At 38.8% G+C, this 25,422-nt stretch overlaps 1 protein-coding gene across 1 annotated transcript in view; it reads right to left on the bottom strand.

Annotated features, from left to right (window-relative positions):
* Positions 1 to 25,422, bottom strand: part of GPC5 (glypican 5) — a 654,824-nt gene that overhangs the window by 395,292 nt on the left and 234,110 nt on the right. The window contains exon 3 of the mRNA XM_059681213.1: positions 6,502 to 7,196. Within this exon, the coding sequence (XP_059537196.1) occupies positions 6,502 to 7,196 (695 nt within the window). The remainder of the gene's footprint in view (positions 1 to 6,501; positions 7,197 to 25,422) is intronic.

Genomic DNA, 25,422 nt, shown 5'->3' with positions numbered 1-25,422 from the left:
ATTAATACTGACCCTCTCCCATCCTAACATGCACCCTTCCTGGGTTTCTATTCCTATCATGACTTACATTTCCCTTGGGTAATGTTGCAGCAATTGCAGCACCTATTGCAAGACTGCCTCATCTGCTTATTCTAGTCTCCAAATAAACACAGAGAGTAGCTGAAAACGGAATAAGAAATGAGCAAGCCTCCATTTTTAAAAGTTGGAGGTTCTGCAAAATAAGCCAGTCAGAGAAAGATAAATATTACATGATCTCACTCATTTGTGGAATATAATGAACAACATAAACTAATGAACAAAAACAGATCCAGAGACAGAGAAGCATTGATCAGGCCGTCAAACCCAGAAGAAAGGTAGAGGAGGGTGGGGGTAAGGGGTAGAGATCAACCAAAGGACTTGTATGCATGCATATAAGTCTAACCAATGGACACAGACACTGGGGGGTGAGGGCATGAATGGGGATGGGGGTGGGAGGGCAATGGGGGGATAAGGACACATATGTAATACCTTAATCAATAAAGAAAAAAAAAGTTGGAGGCTCTATCCATTTCAAAGGGTAGCTGCTGAAGAGTTAATGTCAGCCCTTGTGGTCCATGCAGGCCTTGTGAGCAGTCTAAGGGGAAAAATGTGAATGGAGTGGAAGATCTCATGGTTAGAATGAACATTCTTGAATCGTGAAGACTTTGAAAATTCTCCCTTAGTTGACAAATGTGAAATTATAGAAGTGAGCAGAAACCCTACTCAAGGCTTATTACACTGCCTCTTGCCCTTCCCACACACATTCAAGGTCAGCTAGACACAAACCAAGGGGATACTAAGAGTCAGTCTACTCTGATCACTGTGGGCTAGATTAGGTCTCCAAGGCCACAAAATGGAAAGCTTATTGAAGAAAAAATGGATCAACCCTGGCCAGCCCTGCTCAGTGGTTAGAGTGCTGGTCTGTGAATTGAAGAAACTCTGTGGTTAGATCCCAGTCAAGCATAAATACCTGGGTTGCAGGTTCAATCCCTGGCCCAGTCCAGGCCCAATGTGGGAGACAGGAAGCAGGGAGGCAACCAATCAATCTGCCTCTCTCAAATTGATCGATCTCTCTCTCTCTCTCTCTCTCTCTCTCTCTCTCTCTCCCCTCCCTCTCTTCCACTCTTTCTAAAAATCAGTAGGAAAAATATCCTCAGGTGAGGATCAGTGGCCAGTGTTGGGGATTCCAAATGTCCATTAAGTAACTTCCCAAATAACAAAAATTAGACGTGGAAAGACATTTCCCTGCTTATTCTTGGGGTAGTCAGGAAAAGCCACTGGGGATGAGCCATGACTATTGACTTTGTGGAGCAAGATGTAGGGAAGGTTGAGAGGCTCTGTCTGTCTTGTCATTCCTATCCCCTGCACTGAGGTGTGCTCTGCACTGGAGAGGTTCTGGGAAGAATTATCTGTGCAAAGCTACGTGGCCTGTGATGGCCACAGAGTCATGGCAAATGAGGTGAGCCATCCATGGAGCCATGATGCTCTGTGTAATGCTGATTCTGACAGCTCCGTGCCCATCACCGAGGTTTGTGCCAAGGGAGTTTGGCCCAGGCCTAGCTCCCAAAGGAACGCTGTGAAAGATGGTGGTTTTTATAATCAGAGTGAGAGATTTCATGTTTAAAAACTTTTTTAAAAAATATATTTTTATCGATTTCAGAGAGGAAGGGAGTGGAAGAGAGAGATAGAAACATTAATGATGAGAGAGAACCATTGATCAGCTGCCTCTTGCACACCCCACACTGGGGATTGAGCCCGCAACCTGGACATGTTCCCTGACTGGGAATCAAACCATGACCTCCTGGTTCATAGATCAACATTCAACCACGGAGCCAAGCTGACCAGGCAACAATAGTCTTTTGATGAATGCTATTGGCTGAAAGTTTTAAGAGAATGGATTAAGTAACAAATATAGACATCTTACATACTTAACATTGTGGCTAAAGAAGGCCAAAGAAGAGAAGATAAACTCTAAAATGGTATACCTGAGACCTTTTGAGAGTTTGTTGAAAGGCAGGACCAAGGTAAGGGCAAGCACAACTGATTTTTATTTAAAAACAATTTTTTGTGTGAATAATTTTTTTTGTTGTTTTTGTGTTATCTACACTAATAAAAGAGAAAAATGGTAATTGGCGTACGACGATACCCTTTTCATTGGCTAATCAGGGCTATATGCAAATTAACTGCCAACTAAGATTGGCAGTTAACTGCCAACTAAGACTGGCAGTTAACTGCCAACTAAGATTGGCAGTTAACTGCCAACAAGATGGCGGTTAATTTGCATATGTAGGCACAATGCAGGGCGGTGAAAGGGAAAGCAGGAAGAAGCCCCCTGCCACTGACAGTGATCGTAAACCCAGGGGAGAGCTAAGAGCTGGGGGGCAGGGCCAAGGCGGCCCTGGGGCCGCCTTGGCCCTGCCCCCCAGCCATGATCGGAGAATCAGGCGCCTTTGCCGCCCTGGCCAGTGATCGCAGGAAGTAGGGGTGGAGCCAGAGATGGGAGCTGGGCACGGTCGAAGCTGGCAGTCCCGGGAGCTAGGGGTCCCTTGCCTGGGCCTAAAGTGGAGCCCACGATCGTGGGGCCGCTGCAGCTGCGGGTCCCCGCTGCCCGAGCCGGACGCCTCAGCCAGAGGCGTTAGGCCTGGGCGGGGGCGGAGCCTGCAACTGCGGGGAGCTGGGGGTCCCCTGCCCAGGCCTGACACCTCTGCCGGAGGCCTCAGGCCTGGTCAAGGGACCAATCTGGTGATTGGTGATTGGAGGGTGATGAGGGTCAACTCCTCTGGCCGAGGCATCAGGCCTGGGTGGGGGGCGGAGCCGGGGATTGGGGGGATATGATGGCCCCCTTGCCCAGGCCTGAAGCCTGGGTCAGAGGCATCAGGCTTGAGCGGGGGGTGGAGCAAGTGATCAGAGGGAGATAGGGGTCCCCTGCTCAGGCATGATTCCTGGGCCAGAGGCCTCAGGCCTGGGCGGGGGCCAGAGCCAGTGATCGGGGGGAGGTGGGGGTCCCCTGTCCAAGCCTGACACCTCTGGTGGAGGCGTCAGGACTGGGCAAGGGGCCGATCCTGTGATTGGAGGGTGATGGGGGTCAACGCCTGAGGGCTCCCAGTATGTGAGAGGGGGCAGGCTGGGCTGAGGGACACTCCCCCCCACACACACCCAGTGCACGAATTTCGTGCACCGGGCCCCTAGTATATATATATATATATTTTTTTTTCTTTAATGATTAAGGTATTACATATGTGTCCTTATTCCCCCATTGCCCTCCCACTCATGCCTTCGCCCCGCCACTCGGTGTCTGTGTCCATTGGTTAGGCCTATATGCACGCATAGAAGTCCTTTGGTTGATCTCTTCCCCTTACCCCCACCCTCCCCTATCTTCCCTCTGAGGTTTGATGGTCTGATCAATGCTTCTCTGTCTCTGGATCTGTTTTTGTTCATCAGTTTATGTTGTTCGTGAGGAGAGACAAAGAACTAGCCTCTGGAGCATTTGTCCCTCTAGGTGAAAAACATCAAATTGATGCCCAGCCAGTGTGGCTTGGTGGTTGAGAATTGGCCCATGAACCAGGAGGTCATAGTTAAATTCCCTGGTAGGGCACATGCCTGCATGTGGGCTCGATCCCTAGTGGAGGGCATTCAGGAGGCAGCTAATCTATGGTTATTTCTCATCATTTCACTCTCCCTTCTTCTCTATAAAAATCAATAAAAAATATATTTTTAAAAAACATGAAGTTGTTGAGACTGTGAATAAAGAACTGAAGAGCTATAGTTTATTAATTGGACTTATAGAAAGCTTGAAAAGAAAAAAATTCTAACTATACAAAAGTTCAGCTGATTGCTGACATTACAAGCAAGATTAACTCCTTAGAAGACTTATCCAACAAATTCAACATCAAGTAGCAACCAAAATATCCTTCAAAAACCATCAGAAACTTGGAGAACTGCTTCGGACAGCATTGACAAGCTGTGGAGGACAATTCCATTCTTCAGAGAAGCATAAAGCTGCTTTCATGTGAATCTTAAAAATGGAAGATAAGGGTGTGCAAAACTACTAAAGAGAGAAAAAAAATCAAAATCCTGCCTGGAGAGTGAGTTCCTAACAGTAGAGAGATCAAACCTGTAGGTGAACACCTGCTATAAATGAGCCATTGGGCTGCTATTCCTGGGGAAAACAACATGGATTGTGGAAATATGGAACGGGACAATCGAAGGTGTCAGAAATAGAGACCTTTTAATTGATGAATCTAAAGGATTTTTTATTTATGCAAATAAATTAAATATCAATTTACAAACTCTTGAAGAAAAAAAAAGACAGCACATATACCAAAACAAACTACAGAAGCTAAAATCAGTGCACTTAAAAATCATTTGAAAAATTTCCAACCAAGAAAGCTTTGTTGCATTCAGAACACACCCAGGTAGAAAGGGAGATCAAAATCTCCAACAGAAATATCATTGAACTTCATCAAGAAAAAAAAATTATCCAATTTAGAGAAAATTTGCCCCATTCAAGGTGGAGGAGAATTATTTCAAACCATATCAGTAATGCATACAAACAGCTACATATTATAAAATTCAATCAAAATTATTTCAGAAAATTTTAAAAGAATCACTAGGTATTATTAAATCTTTCTTAGTCCCAGGACACAAAAGCTCATGTTATGGAGATAATAGATCTCTTAGCTCAGAGAAACCTCAATAACTTAAAGCAAATGCATACATAACACAAAAATTGAGAAATAACTTAAAGTTTCTGAAAACTATCCTCCCATTCCTTATTTTAAAAAATAGTGCATTTGGCACAGACCTGAGGCCACAACCAGGTATCTTCCAGACACCAGACTGAGAGAAGAACATCAGGCTGCAATGGTGAGGGAATGAAAAGATCCAGGCCTAGTATCCACTGTGTGTCAACCCCCATGATCCCTCCAATCTGCTGACTCCATCCTGAATCAGCAGATCTTCCAGGAGAGCAAGACAGAGCTATGTGGTTCAATTAGTTACTTTACAAAGAAAGCATATATCGAAGAATTGAATAAAATAGGAGTGAATAGTCTAGATAGAAGATATAAGGCCAAGTGGCAGAATAATTGTTTTCATATATCTGAAGTCCAAGATGGCTAAGACTAATTCCCCTTCTTCAAAGCATTACATTCTAGAGTGCCACACATGGCAGTTTAGGGTGCAGATAGTCATTCACCATAAAGATGAACCTTCCAATGATAGCTGTCCACAAACCCGATGGGTCACTGTTCTGGGAGATATTGGTCCAGATTCCCCTTTATAAGCCTTCACACTTTCATAGATATTTAACAAATTCCCTCCCGCAGGAAATTAGGCAGAAAGAATTATGATTATTGGTAATTATTATCAAGCAATTAATATTACAGTATTTCTCAGCAAGATAAAATCACAAATTAGTCATGTAATGTTTTCCAAGTCTTATAAAACATTTATTCAAAAACAATGCAAGCTTGTTATTTAATGTGTCCCTCATAACATTTAGACATCTCTCATGAGGTTCATGGGTCTTGATTTGGCCCTGACCACTGCCAATCATTGCCAATCATTTCAGTCTCAGGAGAGGTTATCAAATAAAACTCCCTCCCCCCCCCCCCCCCCCCGCCATAATCCACATTTGCAGGAGGCAAATTTCCAAAAAAGATGAAGGATTTGGATCTCATCAGGCATGTGTTTCTCTAATGGTTTAAACAGAAGATACATTTGATTTTCTCAAGAAATTGAGAACATTTTTTTCGAGTTGAAATTCATCCGACAGAAATATATCAGGTACCTCTACGGATTCCTTAAAGTGGAAATATGTATTTACTGAGATTAGACTTGGAAGTACTAGATCTCAGAGATTGCTTTGGGAATGTGAGAAAGTCATTATTTGCTGGCTTTCCAGTAATTTATTTTGAATTTGTTAAATTCATTGATGTGTGACTGCCTATCAAAGCTTGATAAATAGCTTATAAATCACTTTAGGGTTGGCAGAAATAAATATTAACGAGTCAACTTTCAAGGAATTTAAAGTCAGTTTCTCCTTCTTCTGTCACCGTAAGTTAAAAAGCGAATCTCAAGTTGTTTCATTTAGAAAAGAATCTACAACTGTTTTTGTAATAATTTATTTTTATCAGGATAGTCACAGGACTATTTATGATATGAAATCAAACTATTTACTTAAAAGAAAAGTCTGCTCTTTGTAAGTCCACCTTGGACTTTCATATGACAAGAGTTTTGTGTGAAACTTATTTATAAAACACAAGCACAGTGATGATTGTAATCATTTGAGAGACTAAAGTAACCCTCTTCGCCGAGGTTTGCTCAGGGCTGGCCTCAGGAGAGGGAAAGAACAAAGTGAACCTTGTGAGGCTGCCAGGATTTTAAAGTGCATTATCATGTGCTTAAAATCAACAAACTCTATGTATTTGGCTATCTCTGAGTTCTAAAAGATCAGACAGCTAATATGGAGTGGCTGCCTACCTGTTCCGATAATTTCTGTCCGTCCAGGTGGGCCTGCGTCACAGCATCATTCACAAGCAAGTGGAAGTTCAGGAGCACGTGTTCAATGTCATACGTTCCATGCATGGCATCTGACAGCTCTTCCAAGGACCGGATGTACGCATGCCAGTGTGGATTCAGCTCCGCCATGTGAGCCAAGCAGCCTCTCACGACGTTGAGGCAGTACCCCATGCACGGTTTACTGAGCGTCAGGCCCTGGCAGTGAGGGCAGTACTGCATCCTCAGGAGGGCTCGGCCACACTCCCTGGAGAAGAGCAGATGGTCTGTGGTGTTGATGACTTCAATGCCCAGATTCAGTGCCTGCAGAAACGTGCGGCTGGGCAGCAGCGACCTCCCCATCTGCCCCATCACTCTTTGGGGGATATTACCAAATGGACTAATGTCTCGGCGAGCCATCCGGATGCATTCCGAGTACTCCAGGGAGCTGTCGGTCACAGCAGGGTTAATGAGATGACTGTAGACTAGAGGGAAAAGGCTGTCGAAGAATCTGTTGACAAATTCTTCAGGATTAACATCCGCACCGAATAGATAGAGCCCCACATCGGTGAAGAACTCCTGAACTGAGGCAGCAGCCTCTAGGGCCATGTTCCTGTAGGTGTTGCAGAAAAGTATGCTGGTGTAATTCTCTGCTTGTCTGATGAGAGTTTCAAGGGTTTCTGTAACAAAAGCAGAGGCAAAGGATGGAAAAGCTTAGTATTCATTTTAGAACTCTTTGTCCATCTGCTCCAGACAGTAAATGAGCTTAATGCACTGAAACTCTCCTAAAGATCTAAATGAGAACGCTCAGCCTACAAACCCAATTTAGTTTCTGAAAGATGATGTCTGGTCAACAGTGAGCATCACACACAGCACACTTGTTTTACAGAAATGTTTTCCTAGAATCAAACACATTTTAAAAAAGAATAGAAATAAAAAAGAATTTACATGTACATTATATTATGCCTTAGTCATTCATAAGCCAATAATGATAGGAAAACGGTATCACTGAGAAAATAATTTTTGATCATGAGTTCATTGTTTATCAAATATAGTGATATTAATTACTTGATTCAACATGTACCGTATTTTTATATTTTTTTCTCAGAATGAAAACTTGTAGATTATGTACTAGTTACTCCTAAGAGAGGCTAAGTTCCCAAAGGAAAATCTGACAATCCTTGGACCTCCTAGCATGTTCAAATTAAAAAGAAAGTAAAAAATTTTATAATTAAACCCCTAAATTGTCAAACCTTATTTACACAGTGGGAAAGTCGTGGGAAGTATTAATTGATGAAAATAAATAATTGTACGACCACCTTCTCTACTATCTTCTGTTGTTTTTAATCATCTTATCTTCAAAGACTTTATTGTGGGACATTTTATTTTATTACTAAGTAATGCTTCCAAATAAATTTTGCTACAGAAAGAACAGAGAATAATTCATCCATAAATTAAAGGAGGTTGTAGTAATCAGCAAGTAGTTGTTATACTTCAAAATGATAGCTTTAGGTAGCAGTCCACCACTGGTAATTACATTTTATAATTATCCTAAATATGATACATATCAATATAATATGTAATTAATTATAAAATACACCAATAAAATTATCTTCCATAACTTCAATCTCAGTTATTTTTCATTAGGTCATAAAAGACCACACAATAACTGTAACACAACCATTGAATCCTATATAATAAAGAGGTAATATGCAAATTGACTGCCATGCCCTCACACAAGATGGCTGCCCCATGTGGTCACAGATGGCCAGCAGGGGAGAGAAGTTGTGGGCAATTAGGCCAGCAGGGGAGGGCAGTTGGGGGTGACTGGACCAGCAGGGGAGGATAGTTAGGGGTGACCAGGCTGGCAGGGGAGGGCAGTTGGGGACAATCAGGCCTGCAGGGGAGCAGTTAGGCATCAATCAGGCCAGCAGGGGAATGGTCAGGGGGCGATCAGACTGGCAGGCAGAAGCAGTTAGGGGCAATCAGGCAGGCAGGCAGGTGAGCAGTTGGGAGCCAGCAGTCCCGGATTGTGAGAGGGATGCCCGACTGCCAGTTTAGGCCTGCCGGATATCCCTCTAGGGATCCAAGATTTGAGAGGATGCAGGCTGAGCTGAGGGACACCCCCACCCTGTGCACAAATTTTGTGCAGAAGACCTCTAGTCTATATTATAAAAGGTTTGTGGCCCTAACGCCGAGACAACCAAAGACTGATGCAGATGGAAGGGGCTGCGCTATTTCACATGCTGGGCTTCTAGTATATTATAAAAAGAGATTACAAATTGTAAAATAAAATTAAATAATAGAAAGCAGAGGTGCAGGGAGAGCTGGCGAAATGGAACTGTGTCTGAATTTGCCATAGTATCCTAAAAGAAGCTAACCACTATCATAAAATAAGCTTTCATAAGATAAGATACAATATCATGTACCCTAATTCTGTTCTGAGACTGATTCAGGTTGGGTTCCAGGCTTCAGTGTGATATATCAAGGTACATGCTATTGTGTTCTCTTAAAATCCATATGTCGAAACCTAATCTCCAATGTGATAGTATTTGGAAGTGGGACTTTTGGGAGGTGATTAGTGATCAGGGTGGGGCCCTCAGGAATGGGATTAGTGCCCTTATATAAGAGGTTTTAGAGCACTCCCTTGCCCTTTCTGACAGGTGAGGACACAGAGAAAACAGCTGTGTATGAACCAGAAAGGGGACTCTCACCAGATAATGCATCTATGTGCACCTTGATCTTGGACTTCCCACCCTCCAGAATTCTGAGATATAAACCTGTCTTGTTTATAAAACTACCCAGTTTATGATATTCTGTTGCAGCAGCTGGGCCTAAGAGAGAGATTTTACCTTGCAATCAAAGGCAATAGTTTTTAAAGGCTGTTGCAACTCTGATGAAACTGGAGTGCTAGGAACTCTAGATTGTTAACCAGGCAGAGCTCATGCATTACCTGTGCATCTCCAGGGCCCACTATAGTACAAACTGCATTCTCAATCTCAATTAAAATGTGAAAGGATGAAAATAGCATGTAACTGAAGGCTTCAACTGAGATTAGCTGCTCTGCCAAGTGAGAGAGAATTAACACCAGGTTTTCCTGACTGGCCTGACCATCTGGGCTGCCTGAGGAAAATACCAATGGCCAGGTCTCTGTACTGTGGATTCTAACTCAGTTGGCCTGCCTTGGTCCAGGAATCTATATTTAACAAGCAGTCATAAAAACAAGAGGGTGGAATTATTTTGACTTGGCCACAAATGGGATTGCATCAAAATAAAAGTTTCTGCACAGCAAAAGAAACCATCAACAAAATAAAAAGGGATCCTACTCAATGGGAGTACATATTTGCCAACGATACATCTGATAAAGGGTTAATTTCCAAAATACATAAAGAACTCATACAACTCAACAAAATGAAGACAAATAATCCATTTAAAAAATTGGCCAACGACCTAAATGGACACTTCTCTAAAGAGGACATAAAGAAGGCCTAGAGACAAATGAAAGAAATACTCAAAGTCCTTAAGCATCAGAGAGATGCAAATTAAAATGACAATGAGATATCACCTCATACTTGCCAGAATGGCTATCACTCATATATCAAGAAACAAGAAGTGCTCGTGAAGATGTTAAAAAGGAACCCTCATGCACTTCTGGTGCGAATGCAGACTGGTGCAGCCACTATAGAAAACAGTATGGAGTTTCATCAAAAAATTAAAAATGGAACTGCTGTTTGACCAAGTGATCCCACTTCTGGGGATATATCCTAAGAATCCCAAGTTGGCCAGTTTTTGAAACATTGCAATTGCATATATCTATAAAATGTTCTCTTTGCTTTGATAGAGGGGTTCAACAAGCATTCCGCCATGATAGTCTGACCCCACAGTTGAAACCTCAGCTGCTACTAAAGCTTTCATGGAACCATGAGAATGAGTGTGAAAAGCAAATTAAACCTCTGTGGTTGGAACTAAAATAAAACTGTTAAACTTATTTATTATCAATAGCATAGGCTTGTTTTCCTCCTCTTCTGTGAGACTATAAACTGGGAGGAGATAGGTTGCAAGTTTTCTTTTGTAAGATAAAATAAGACTAGGTTAAAAAAATGCCCATATATCACAAACATTCCTACATGCTTCCCACCAAGTTTGCTAAGGTGCATGCTATAGGTGTATGTGATTGATACCTGCCATGTTTCTCGGTGCAATAAAGGTTCATGCTACCCCAAGCAATAAGACAAAGATCCCATCTGACTTCTGCCAACTCTAAATAATGATGAAACACAATTTTTTAAAGTAAAAATTAAAATGTTTCTTTATAAATTCCACTCCCATTAATTTATAATTTATTCAGGAATATAGGAAAGTCATCATTTCCATTGCTATAACTAATGTTTACAAATTAATTTACTTTGTAAAAGCAATGTTGAAGAGAATATATTTAATATTTAGTTGTATCCATTAAAAAAATAGGTATAGTAATTCCAAAAATCATTAGTTCTTTTGAAGGCTGCTCTGCACTAAAGGCAAAAATTGAAATTGATTACCTTTGAGTTCATAATTAAAAATAAATTTATGAAAAAATTCAACAATGCTGATTTTATTTCATTTCACACTAGTTTTTCTCTGGTTTATTGTTATTCTTTTTTTAACAAAATAAAAAACTGAAGAAAAAATTTAGGAAACATATCATAGTAAAATTTTAAAATCTTTTCCTAATATCATATGGATTAAAATTTTAGGTTTCATTATAATGTATTAACTAGAAGCCCAGCACACGAAATCACGTGGCCCCGCCCACCCATGTGCACCTTGTTGCACTCACAGCCCCACCCACCTGCACGTGCCTCGGCCACCCACACCGGTCTTTGGTCGTTAAAGAGTTAGGGCCACTGGGTTTTTATAATATAGGCTAGAGGCCCGGTGCATGAAATTCATGCACTAGGGAGAGGGGGGTATCCCTTAGCCCAGCCTGCACCCTCTCCAATCTGGGACCCTTCAGGGATGTCAAAATACCAGTTTAGGCCTGATCCCTCCCCCGACTGCCGGTTTAGGTCCAACTGGCAGTCAGATATCCCTCTCACAAGCCAGACTGCTGGCTCCCAACCTTTCACCTGCCTACCTGCCTGCCTGATTGCCCCTAACCACTTCTGCCTGCCAGCCTAATCACCCCTAACCACTCCTCTGCCAGCCTGATAGAAGCCTAACTGCTCCCCTGCCAGCCCAATTGCCCCTAATTGACCTCCCCTGCCCACCCAGGTGCCCCCAACTGCCCTCCCCTGCCAGCCTGGTGCCCCCAACTGCCCTCCCCTGCTGGCCTGGTTGCCCTTAACTGCCCTCCCCTGCCGGCTATCTTGTGGCTGTGGGCACCGCCATCTTTGAGGGAGTGGCAGTCAATTAGCATATTCTCTCCTTATTGGCTGTGGGTGCCGCCATCTTTGAGGGTGGGCAGTCAATTAGCATGTTCCCTCCATATTTTCTGTGGGCTCCACCATCTTTGAGGGAGTGGCAGTCAATTAGCATATTCCCTCCTTATTGGCTGTGGGCGCTCCATCTTTGTGACAGTGTGAGGGTCAATTAGCATATCCCCTCTTTAATTGATAGGATTGTATTACCCTTTGAATGAGACATTATATGTTCTCTAATATCAACATTCTGATTCTATCCTGAATATCTAACACACAGTGGGTTTTAAAAATGAACTATTCTGCAATTGGTTTTCACTATTCTATTAACTCATCACAATATGTTATTTTTCCTTTTAATCTTTATTAAACCTTATATTGACACTTTCCAGTTATTTAATTACCTGAACATATGTTAGGTATGTATTTTTTATTTATATGTATTTGTGATCATAAATGTTTCTTAAATCCAATCAATAAGAAAAACCATAAATGCTTATTTTATATACATTTCACTTTCTAATGTGTAGAAATAAACATTTGTGAAGTTTTGGTCCTAATAGGTTCATAAAATTTTAATATATAAAACTCTTATATCAGAAACTAAACAATCTAAAAGCCAATCTATTGAATTATCTTGTTAATAATTTTTATAAATGTTGGTAAAATCAGAAGCTTAATTTACAAGTATTGTTATATCAACTCTGAATTTGCAAAATTATCACAATGTTCTACTATGTTTACCATAGAGTTGAGTGTTTCCATTTATGAAATTAATATTTTTATTTTGACAAGAATTTTGAGAATTGTCAAGTGAACAAAATATTTTGCTGCAATGCAAAAGAATAATTCACATAATCGGAGTTTATAAATCCAAGGTAGGTTAGGTGCTGAATAATTCATCACATCTACTTAACTATTAAGGAGACACTAAACAGTTCCTTTCATTACAAAGTTTTAATAAATAAAAAATGCCACTCACTCAAGCTATACAAGTAATAGCTTTCTATTCATGTGCTAGATAGTGTAATATATTTTGAAAATAAATAAACATCTGTTAATCTTGCTTAAGGAATTTTAGCAATAGATTAGAAAAAAATTATCTTTTTGTTGTTTTTCACTGAGAATTTCAATAAGTTCTTATTTTCAGTATTATCAGATCAAGTTTATCAAGGCCAAACCTCAACTTTCCTTTTAATTCCTGAGAGTGGTAGATTAAATAAAAACTGCAATTTAATTGCTGATTGAATAAAAACTTAATTTCTTCCAGCATTATGAGAAAATCAAATTATGCCTTATCTCATAAAGTAAGAAGTAAAGTTGGAATGCATAAAGTTTATCTACATCTACTCCAATTTCAACATTAACTTTCTGAGAAATTTAAATAATAAAACACCTATAACAAGTAGTTTTATCTCAACCTTTTCCAGCCCACACTCCCTTCAGAGACATTTTATTATATGTACCAATGATTATTAAAACTTAAATCAAGGATTTAAACTTAAATACAACTGGGGAGATAAAATCAGATGATAGGGATTTAAAATTAAACTTGATAAATTGCTAAATCAGTGAAGATTAATATACAGGTATCTTTTTGCAATGGGAAGAAATTTAATATTTATAGAGCTTTTATTGCTTTAAAGATAAAGTTGACTTCAAAATGCAATGATCATGAAATAACTATTGTAATAACCTAACCAGCCTTACAGGAACAGACATTTTATGAAGCTTTTTACATTTTTATTATTTTTGATATATGAACATTTTAAGATACAAAATTTAAAGTGTGTTACAATTCAAGACCACAGATACCCTCAAACATAGCAATAAAATAGATGGAGAAAGATTAAATTATATCAACCATGGATAATCAGATGGTTTTACAATGTGTATCTGGGTTGGAAATGTTCACAGTAAATTTACATTTTTGTGCATTACAATTCTCAAGTCACAGATTGTGTTACTACAACAGATACTTCATTACTAAACTGCTAATTTAGAACTAGTGTGTGCCTGAGATTATACATCTTTCTGAATTGAATTACAGACAAATGACAAGATATGTAGGTAATTTTAAGAGTAATTTCTCAAACAGTTTTAATCACACATACATTACAATGAGCTGTAATTCTTCTGCTTTATTTTAAATAAAAATACTTTCTAATCATTTTAATAGTCACATTTAATAATGCCTTTAGTTATTAGAAGACCATTATAGCTACTCTGAAAATATGCATATTTAAATAAAATCAGCAATTATCTATTACTCCAGTCTGGAAGTGTTTATACTGAATTCATCTCTATAATATTTGCATGTTTATTCAATTTTTTCATCAAGTAAAATGTGTAATAAATGTTTTCTGGAATATTAATTTAATGACATATTTTAATGTTATGCAGTATGATTTATAATATCATTCTTCAGAAATTAGTCATCTATACAAAACATAGTGAGTGGAATATTAATCTGCACTACCAAAAATTAACATACCGGTAATTAATCTGGTCTAGGAAAAGCACTGCATGGAAAAATGCTTTCTCAACTTTTCTCCTCCCTCATCTCCCTCCCCATTATTTTGGCTATCATAGTGCTTCACATTTATTTCTAATATTATTTTATAACCATTTATGTTCTGAAAAATCAGCTTATGATTTTAGCAAAAATTTGAACTTATTAAGTGTTTATGCAATACTAGAGGCCTGATGCATGACATTCATGCACTGGGAGGAGAGGTGGGGTCCCTCAGCACAGTCTGCATCCTCTCACAGTCCGGGACCCCTCAGGGGATGTCCACCTGCTGGTGTGGGGAGCAGGCCTAAACTGGCAGTCGGACATCCCCCGAGGGGTCCTTAGCACTGCTGGGGAGGTAGAGAGGCTCGCCAGCCATGAGCCCGGCTTCTGGCTGAGTGGCCCTCCCACTGTGGGAGCACGCTGACCACTAGGGAGCAGCTCTTGTGTTGAGCGTCTGTCCCCTGGTGGTCAGTGTGCATCATAGCAACCAGTTGTTCCACGGTTGGGCAATTTGCATATTAGCCTTTAATTACATAGGATAACATAATTGTTAAAAAACTCACTGTAGATTGTTTCATGAATTATGGTGGAATGAAGATTTTAAATCAAATCTCCTAATAACCTTTAAAATACACCAATGGAACAGAATAGAGAGTCCAGAAATAAACCCACACCTTTATGGTAAATCAATATTTGACAAAGGAGCCAAAAACATACAATGGGGTTAAGATAGTCTATTCAATAAATGGTGTTGAGAATATTGGATAGATACAAGCAAAACTATAAAACCAGACCACCTTCTTACACCATACACAAGAATAAACTGAAAAGGGATTAAAGACTTCAATGTTAGACTTGAAACCATTAAAATCCTACAAGAAAACATAGGCCAAAAAATCTGAGACATTTCTCATAGCAACATTTTTTCTGATAGATCTCAGGCAAGGGAAATAAAAGAAAAAATAAACAAATGGGACAACATCAAACTAAAAGTTTTTGTACAGCAAACGAAACCATCAACAAAATGAAAAGACAACATATTCACCAATGATGCATCTGATAAGGATTAAATATCCAAAATTTATAAAGAATTTATAAAACTCAACACAAAAAAACAAACAAAATAAAACAAAACACAATCCAATTAAAGGGCCTGAATAGAAACTTCTCCAAAAAGGACATACAGATGGCCAATAGACATATGAAGAGATGCTGAATGTCACTAAGCACCAGAGAAATGCAAATTAAAATCACAATAAGATATCACCTCACACCTGTCAAAAAGCTGTGGTACATTTACATAATTGAATACTACTCAGCCATAATAAATAAATAAATAAATAAATAAATAAATAAATAAATAAATAAATAAAAAGAAATCTTACCTTTTGCTACAGCATGGATATATCTGGAGAGTATCATGGTAAGTGAAATACCCAGTCAGAGAAAGACAAGTACTGTATGATTTCACTTATATGTGGAATTAATGAACAAAATAAACAAAATAGACTCATAGATACAGAGGACAAACTGATAGTTGTCAGAGGAGAAAGGATTAGGGGGCTGGGTGAAAAAGTGAAGGGATTAAGCAAAAGCAGAACTCGGTACCTATCTAATCACGTAGCTGTGAGAATTAAATGAACTTGTACATGCTCCGTACCTGCATAATGTCTACAGGTGAAAAATGCTCAAATACATTAAAGAGTCATCATCACAGTCACCCTTCACTTCTGCTATGTATTTGCCATGAACTAGATGTATCATTAGGTTTTTTTTTAGTAAATTAATTTCCTTGATTCTCCAACCCACAATAATAACAACACCTATTATTATTATTATTGTTATTATTATAAAGATAATCAAGTGAAACACTGAATATATAAGTGGTTTGCCCAAGGTTTACAAAGAAAGTGACATAGCCTGGATTTCAATCCAAGGCCTCTGGCTCTAAACTCTGGGTTCTTAACCATTAGCATATATTATCTCTTTTAAAATAGGCTGAAAGTCTATTTAAATTAGTTGAAAATGGTCCGTTTGGTATATACTTAAATCAAAAACAAAAGAAAAGTGAAACAATTTTATTTATATGTCTAAATAAAATAGAAATATTTCACCATTAATTTAGCACATTGAGCCATTATGTGATAACATAATTTAGCTACTGTAATTACTTTTTTTTGGAAATTAACCAATACTATTAATATAGCTAAAATAAATGAAGAGATAGCACTACATATGTTGTGTTGGAGTCAAAACAGCTAAGGACTCTCTAATATTTGTAATTATTAACTGCAAAATTCATCCTCATCTCTAGAAAGATGGTCCAACCTCTTCCTAACCAGATTCATTGGCATCTCAGGGCTCACACTCTCCTGGTTTCTCTAGGCCAGGGGTCCTCAAACTTTTTAAACAGGGGGCCAGTTAACTGTCCCTCAGACTGTTGGAGGGCCGGACTATAGTTTTAAAAAAACTATGAACAAATTCCTATGCACACTGCACATATCTTATTTTGAAGTAAAAAAAAAAAAAAAAAAACCTCAAAAAAAGGCTCTCCTAACTTCAAAAAAAAAAAAAAAAGGCCCTACTAACTGCAAAATAAAAAAAAATAGAACTCCTAACTTCAAAAAAAAAAATAAATCCTAACTTGTTCTTACCTCGGTCCTCAGGCAGCAGCAGGCTCTGCACAGGCAAGCTCGTGACTCGTCCGATCACACCCGAGACAGAGAGGAGGAGTCAAGAGACAGAGAGAAGGAGGGGAGTGGGAGAGTGCTGCGCACATTCCACACATGCGCACTGCCGGCCCAGGATGAGTCGGCTGCTAAGCAACAGGCAGCAGCGGCAAAAACACCTGGAAGGCCAGATAAATGCTTTCGGCGGGCTGCATGTGGCCCGGGGGCCGTAGTTTGAGGACCCCTGCTCTAGGCCCTAAATCTGGTGCCATTGATCCTCTTACATCCATTATGGGTAATTTTTTTTCTTTCTGTTCCTCTAAGACCTAAGCCAGACTTTTCAAAACCCTGAGTGGAATTGAACCCAAGACCCTTTGGTCCACAGGGCGATGCTCAATCCACTACCAGCAGCTCTCATCCTGTGGGTCGCGACCCCTTTGGCATTTGAACGACCCTTCCACAGGGGTCGCCTAAGACCATCCTGCATATCAGATATTTACATTATGATTCATAACAGTAGCAACATTACAGTTATGAAGTAGCAACGGAAATAATTTTATGGTTGGGTCACAACATGAGGAACTGTATTTAAAGGGCCAGAAGGTTGAGAACCACTAAGCCAAATTGGCTGGGGCAGTACTGGGATGTTTATTTACTATTTCTAATTAGACATCATAAGTATTCTTTCTTCTTAAAAATATTTCTTATTGCCATATATTGCCCAAAAATCTATATCATCCAGCCTGGATTACTGGTTCCTCAGCCCTTTCTTTCCTCATTCCAATAGCGAGCATTCTGAAAGTTTCATCCATCCTTTTTCCTATCTACTTACATACAATGTTCACTCCAGGAGCAAGTCAAAACATCATAGACCTGAACAAATCAACACAATTTTATTTACATTGCATGGTTTTCAAACAGCCTAAAAGGATATGCAGGTGCCAAAAAAGCCATTTTATCAAGTAGCACATGGCATTCTAAATTAGCATGAATTGGACCTACAATTCCTCTGACTACATAATTATACTGATCTCAATCTTTCCTTTTAAAAAAAAAATGTTTTATTGATTTTTTTACAGAGAAGAAGGGAGAGGGATAGAGAGTTGGAAACATCAATGAGAGAGAAACATCAATGAGAGAGAAACATTGATCAGCTGCCTCCTGCACACTCCCTACTGGGGATGTGCCTGCAACCAAGGTACATGCCCTTGACTGGAATCGAACCCGGGACCCTTCAGTTCGCAGGGCGACGCTCCATCCACTGAGCCAAACCCGTCAGGGCTCAATCTTTCCTTTTTAAAGCTAACTGTATAAAATCCACAGATGTACAAAAGCAAAACTTCTAGTACCCTCTAAAAAAGTTTATCTTATTGTGTCAAATCACTGCAAGTCATTGACCACATTTATTAGTCTAAGAAATGTCTTTAATTTATACCCTCTTCTAGAAAATTTAGGAGATTTTTTTTTTTCACCAAGTGATGAAGTACAAATGTGTGTATCTTAGTATCTCATATCATGGTTCCTGGGGTATTTGTCTACAGTATACTGCTAAGAAAATATTTGTTTGTTTCTATTAGCTTTATAGTAAAAAGAATTTCATTGGGCAATACAAACATAGTCATTATACAAATTCATACTAAAGTAAAATGCTGATGAGTTCTAACCACCTTATGTCCTAATACTAGGGAACTTAAAAAAAATAAAAGGTTTTAATGACATTCTAGAATTTCCTGATTTTAGAGCACCCTAGCCATGGTCCTACAGATCTGCCGGATCATACTGCCAAGTGTCATGTCTGAGTGCTTCCTACAGTTATAGGACAGCACGCAGAGAATGCATTGGAAGTATTCACTCCAAAGTTACAGGCAGTTTAATAAATATACTGTTCCTGCCCTGACAAGAGAGAAACTCCTTTAGAAGGTAGGCAATCTTTTAGACTATTACATTCTTTCCAAATAGCAGGAGGAAAAAATTGCAATACTTTCTGACAAATGAAATGGGCTATAGAGCACAAAATCAATCAGACTGAAGAGAGTCTGTTTTACTACAATATCCTTTCCTGCTTTCAAAAATGTTACCAGAAAATATTCCAAGAGTAATATAGTCAAAAGCAGAAAGCATAGGATAACATAATTATGTGATTAAGCTATGAAATGTTGGCAGTCCTTTATAAACTTGCTAGAAGTTTAATTTTTTTAAAAAAAAACACTGTGCTTCCAAAGATATCTTTTAAAAATCTAAATTTTAAATAATTATGATTTATACTATCTATTTTCTTTATGAAAATATAATAAATACCCCCCAAATATTTGTTAAGTAAATTATTGCTACAATTTTGCAGAGCAAGGTCAAAGCTTTTGAAATGTCAGTATATTAGGAACGCAAAAACATTTGATCAATATACTAAAATTCATCTCTCAATGCCCCATAATCATCTCAGGGACTTTATTTTGGCTTGATTCTATTAATATTATTTTAGATAATATTATTCTAGAGCCTTTCTCATACCTCATTGCCATGTTTAATTCAGTCAAAACATAGTAGCTCTGTAGTTATTACATCAAATGTCATAAAGCTACAGTTAGAAACTTTTTATTTTTTAAAAACTTGTTTTATTGGAAATTGATCTTAGCTTCTGTGTGGAAATGTATCTATGCTTTTGAAAATCATTAAAAAGTAGAACCCATCATTTAGGAAAATACTAATCAATGTGGAGCTTAACAGAAGGACTAAGTCACATTTCCTCTGTATTGCACTTGTATTTATGAATACCAATATATTATCTTCTATTTTGAAAATATTATCCATGATCCTTCTTGTGTCTTTTTCAAACCTCAATGCAATCATTAGCATTTTTTTTATTTCAACAGCTTTTCCCACCTTGTGTTGTAGTCTACACCTGTCTTTATTGCACTTCGTTTTCTATTTTCAATTTTAATTCAGATTCACCTTACATATATACAAGCTGTTCCCTGTTCATATACATTGAAGTGTTTTAGGCAAACATAGATGGTGTTCTTGATTCCATCAACAGCCTTAAAGAGTAGTGATCCCTCTACCTACCTCTTCTAAATCTCACAAGGTTAAGAGCCAATTCACTTGCTAGCCATACTAAATAACAGCTTCTTTTCAAAACTATTACCTGCATAAAACTGAAAGCTAGCTTGGTAGTTTCAATAAAGCCACATCCTCCCACCCCATGTAATTTGTCTCACACCATTTTGAAAAGCCTCATTATTGTTAAGAAAATCTTTAGTTATCCTCAAAGCATGAATGGAGCCTGTTGTAATGTTCCAGAATTATATGAAAATATATATTTTTAAAAAATTGTTGAGAAGTTTTGCCACTTTTTTAAAGACAGTTTAGAGACCTTAAATCAACTTGAGAACTTACTATAAGTAAATGTGAAGACCGTGAATAAAGACCTGAAAGCTATAGTTTATTAATTGGATCTATAGAAAGCTTGAAAAGAAAAATAATTCTAACTATATAAAAGTTTAGCTGATTGCTGACATTACAAGCAAGATTAACTCCTTAGAAGTTATTAAATTATTCAGACAGGCTTGATTATGCATGTGGGAAGGGATACAAGAAAAAAATAACACTTGGAAAAGTTTGACCAATGGTACTTTAGTACACACTCAATAAAATCCACAAGTTATACTACGCTAAGTAGCTACCCAGGGTACTGTGCAGCTTTCAAGCTATGTGAAAACTAATTTTGTCAGTATGTTGTTAAATGCACATAAAATATATACTTCAGAATATTAGTCTGCAGTACCAGCTATGACCTAGCATTATGAACATTAAAATAGTCAAATGTTCCCTATAGCAGAGTTTCTTAAACACTAATATGCATAAAAGCTACTTCAAGTTAATCTATACTAAAAAAAAAGGATAATATGCTAATTAGACCTGGTCAACCGGACATCTTCCCGATGTCTGACTTCCTTTTGGACAAAGTCACGGTGGTGGGGGCTGAGGCAGAGGCAGTTAGAGGTGATCAGGCCAGCAGGGGAGCAAGCATTTAGGGGTGAGATCAGGCCAGTGCAGGGGAGCAAGCAGTTAGGGGGTGATCAGGCCGGCAGGGGATCAGTTAGGGGGCAATCAGGCAGGCAGATAGAGGTGGTTAGGGGTGATCAGGCAGGCAGGCAGAGGTGGTTAGGGGTGATCAGGCAGGCAGGTAGAGGTGGTTAGGGGTGATCAGGCAGGCAGGTAGAGGTGGTTAGGGGTGATCAGGCAGGCAGGCAGAGGTGGTTAGGGGTGATCAGGCAGGCAGGTAGAGGTGGTTAGGGGTGATCAGGCAGGCAGGCAAACAGTTAGGCACCAGTGGTCCTGGTTTGTGAGAGGGATGTCCAGCAGTCAGACATCCCTCGAGAGGTCCTCGATTAGAGAGGGTGCAGGCCGGGCTGAGGCCCCCCCCCCTCCGTGTATGAATTTCGTGCACTGGGCCTCTAAGTATTTAATAAAGATACTCAGATTCTGTAGGTTAAGATGGAGTCCAGAAATCAGCATTTCTAAAAAGCATTGGAAAATCTTGCCTGGTGACTTTAAGAGTCAAATCACCTTGGAGTGAGACAGACCACGTTCTTTCTATGTCAGGCCAATTATTCTTCCACTCTCATCCTGGCCACTCCTCTCTCTCTCTCCCAAACTCCTCCCCCAGCACCCCTTCTGCTTTCAACGCACATGCAGTCAATGCTCAGAACTGGCTCTTCCAAGCCTTCACCCATTCCCTTTCTTCTATCTTTTTCTATCTGGAATATTCATAATCATCCTTAAGAGAAAATGGCATCTTATACAGAAATTTCTCTGACCCAATCAGGCTGCTAATTATATATTTTTCTATGTACATATACCACTATGTAGATATCACTTTCTGCATGATACAAATTGCACTACTCATATGTCATAGCCCTTTCACAAACCTATTATAGTTTTAGTTTAAATGAAGAGCAATCATTATCATGGGGGAAATATTAAATAGAATGAAAGAAAAAGCATATATATATATATATATATATATATATATATACATAAATATATATCAACATAGACATATAACATATATATATGCTAGCAACAAGTTACTTATAGTTAATGCAGTTAATTCACAACTGGAATTAGCATCATACAAAATAAATAGTACACTGACAGCAAATATTCATTCCAGGGGGCAAGGATGGCTAAATAAAAATATCATAATCAATGATGTCAACAACTTAAAGAAAAGTCACAAAATCACACATCAATAAGTACAAAAGAGACAGCTAATAAAATTTCACCATTCTAAGTTATTAAAACTCTAAGTTAGGAATAGAAGGACTCTAATGAAATATGTCAGACTACTACTCAAAAACAAACATAATTCTAAATGGTGTAATGTTAAAGCCATTTCTTTCATTTTTATTATTTATTTTTTGATGTTGACGTTATTATAGATGTCCCCCATTTCCCCCTCTTTGCCTTTCTCCACCAGACCGCATCACTCCTCCATCATTTTTTCTTAAATCAAGAACAAAACAATAATGTCTATCATCACATTCAAAATTATTTTGAATAGTCTGGTCTAGTGAATTAGAAAAGATAAAGTATTATGTGATTTGTATAACAAAAAACAAACAAATGAACAAAAAAACCCAAAAGGGTCAGGTAAAAAAACTAAGGGGGTATGTAGAAGTTGTTTTTAGAAATTTAAAGGCACTTATATAGAAGATGGGTCCTCATATAGAGTTCTACAGATCTGAGAACAAAGTATGGAAACAGAGGGTATATCCTATCTAATAAAAGAGTGATATGCAAATTGACAGTCACTCCATCACAAAGATGGCTGCGCCCAGTCCCCTCAGCCCCACCGCTGAAGTGTCCAGGCCTGTTGGCCAGGCAGGTGGCAGGAAAGACCTGGGGGGGGGCGTGGTCCCAGAGGCGGCGGGTCCAGCCTCGCCACTCCATCGCTGCTGGAGTGTCTGGGCCTGTTGACTCGTCTGGGGGCTGTAGGGGCAAGCAGCGAGGCACGATCTGCCCACTCTGGCGGCCGATCCAGCCTCACCACTCCGCCGCCAATGGAGTGTCCCGAGGCAGCGGACATAGGAGCAGAGCCGAGGCAGTGGAGAAGGGCCGGCTTCGCTCCCTTCTCTGCTTTGCTCCGGCTGCAGGAAGCCTTATTCTTGCAGGAATCTTCCTGCAACGGGCCTCTAGTCAGTTTAAAAAAAGTTTTCTGAAAACAAAATCGGCTTCCTTGAAAAGTAGTGAGAGCCCTGGAAAAGGAGTCATTTAAACAACTGATCTGTGATGGTGGAGAGAGTAAAGGATAGCTGACCTCTAAAATTCCTTCCAACCTTAAGAGCCATTGTTAAGTTTAATTTGAATGCTTCTTCAATGACATAACAATTCACTCAATTATGCTCAATTGTTGATTGATATAAAGGTTACCCATGGGTGGCTAACAAACACATGCACTCAAATGACTATCTTTTCCTCAATGTCCATTTCCACAGCTCATTTGCCTTTGCACTTGTAGTTCAACCTTCTCACTTATTAATATGGAAAGTTGTACAGGTGAATCCATCACAGAAAAACATTCACATTCCACACATGGGCTTAAATGAATGCTACTCAGCAATATTTCTAACCTTCAAGAGACTGTACTTCCATATAATACTCACAATGCAATTCCTTTAAAGAAACACTAAGTAAAAAATGATCTAATTGGAGAACTGAAAATCACAGATAAGTTAAAATGAAGAAAAAATACTGAGAAGCCTTAAAAGCATTTTGTGACATGAAGTAACTTAATTCATCCCAAATGTTGTGCTACAGTAAGTTATATGATTCTGCCAGATGCTGCTCTTCAGGAGAATTTTATTATACCAGAGAGAGTAATTTCTTTTAATGAGAATACTTTTGAATAATATTTGTTCCTGAAACCACTGCTTTCTTTGTTTCACAACTAATGAGAATAATTTCCTTTGATTCATAGGCATTTTTATTCTTCTGCTGATTCAATCAAAATAGCAATTAACTGCATGCATAATATGAAAATAAAGTGGAGACCTTCCAGTTCAGTTTCAGAAAATGTGCATCAATTGCAGAAACGACGTGATTCACATGCTAGAGAATCCACAGGTAAAGAACGGCAAGCAAAGCCTGCAGTTAATGCTCCAGTTTTGTGTCATCTCTGGATACCTAGCTAACGTAAAATCTGAACAGTGAAGGACATGCAAATTACTAAAGAATGTATGTCTCAGTCATCATAAAACCTAAGCAACACACAGATATCAACCTCAATGCAGAGCATTGACTGGTAGGTCCTGGTTTCCACAAAAACTTACATGAATGTTTCGCGATGCAAATCATGTGGATATAAAGTGAATGAATCTGTTCAGAGAGCGGGTATAAATTTAGAAAAACACCATCACTTTTAATTTGAAAAAGGAACACTGGAGAGTAATTTGCCTCTGAGAGTGGTAAGCACCCTAAATATAACTCAACACAGAAAAACAAAACCACTTCTCAAATAGATAGTCATGGAGGGGATGTGTGGAGCACCTACTACAAGGGCCACATCCACTACCTGGGGGTAAAGGCTTCAAATAGAATAATCATGCAGGCAGAGACTCTCTGCAGAGGTGAGTCACATGATTTCACAGGAAGCTTCAGCTCTGGCTGAAACAGGAGCTAAGCAATAGGCATACATTTAGGAACATCTGATCTTTCCGAGTATGATTAACCTGCCTGATGCATGCTCCAATTTTATAAAATGTCACCAAATATTATAAAAAAAGCCATAGAGTTATACTGTAGTATGAAACACTGTTCCATACAGTGTGCTTTTACTGCATTTAGTCATCTCATCACAAGATATAAGATTCCATAAAAAATAAATAAGGTATCTAAGTATCTTTTTCATCAAATTACCATGATTATACAATCAGTTCCTGGTTCATAGTAAGTGCACGAAAATACATCTGGATTCAGTCACGGTTCACAATGTTATTGCTGCAGCAGTACCCTGGCATCAACAACTTCAGTGACTTCCTATTATTTAAAACAAAATAAAATGAGGAGAAAGAAAAAAAATGCTGTAAAAGTAAACACAATATACACATATATTTGTAGAGAAAAATATAGGTATATTCAAAATGTAGATGAGTATATATTGGTATAATAATGGAAGGAGACAACACATGTCAACTAATGTGTGGCCTGAAAAACCTTTGCATGTGAAAACTAAACCTGGCAGAATTTCAGGAATCTTATGTTCTCCCAAGTATGGGTCTTTAAATGATCTGAGGTCCTAAATCCAACACTGTGTAACTAGGTG

Source organism: Myotis daubentonii, chromosome 2, assembly GCF_963259705.1.
Source record: "Myotis daubentonii chromosome 2, mMyoDau2.1, whole genome shotgun sequence".
In the NCBI taxonomy this organism is placed as follows: Eukaryota; Metazoa; Chordata; class Mammalia; order Chiroptera; family Vespertilionidae; genus Myotis; species Myotis daubentonii.
The sequence above is the reverse complement of the archived record's forward strand: the minus strand, read 5'-3'. Positions and strand labels throughout refer to the sequence as shown.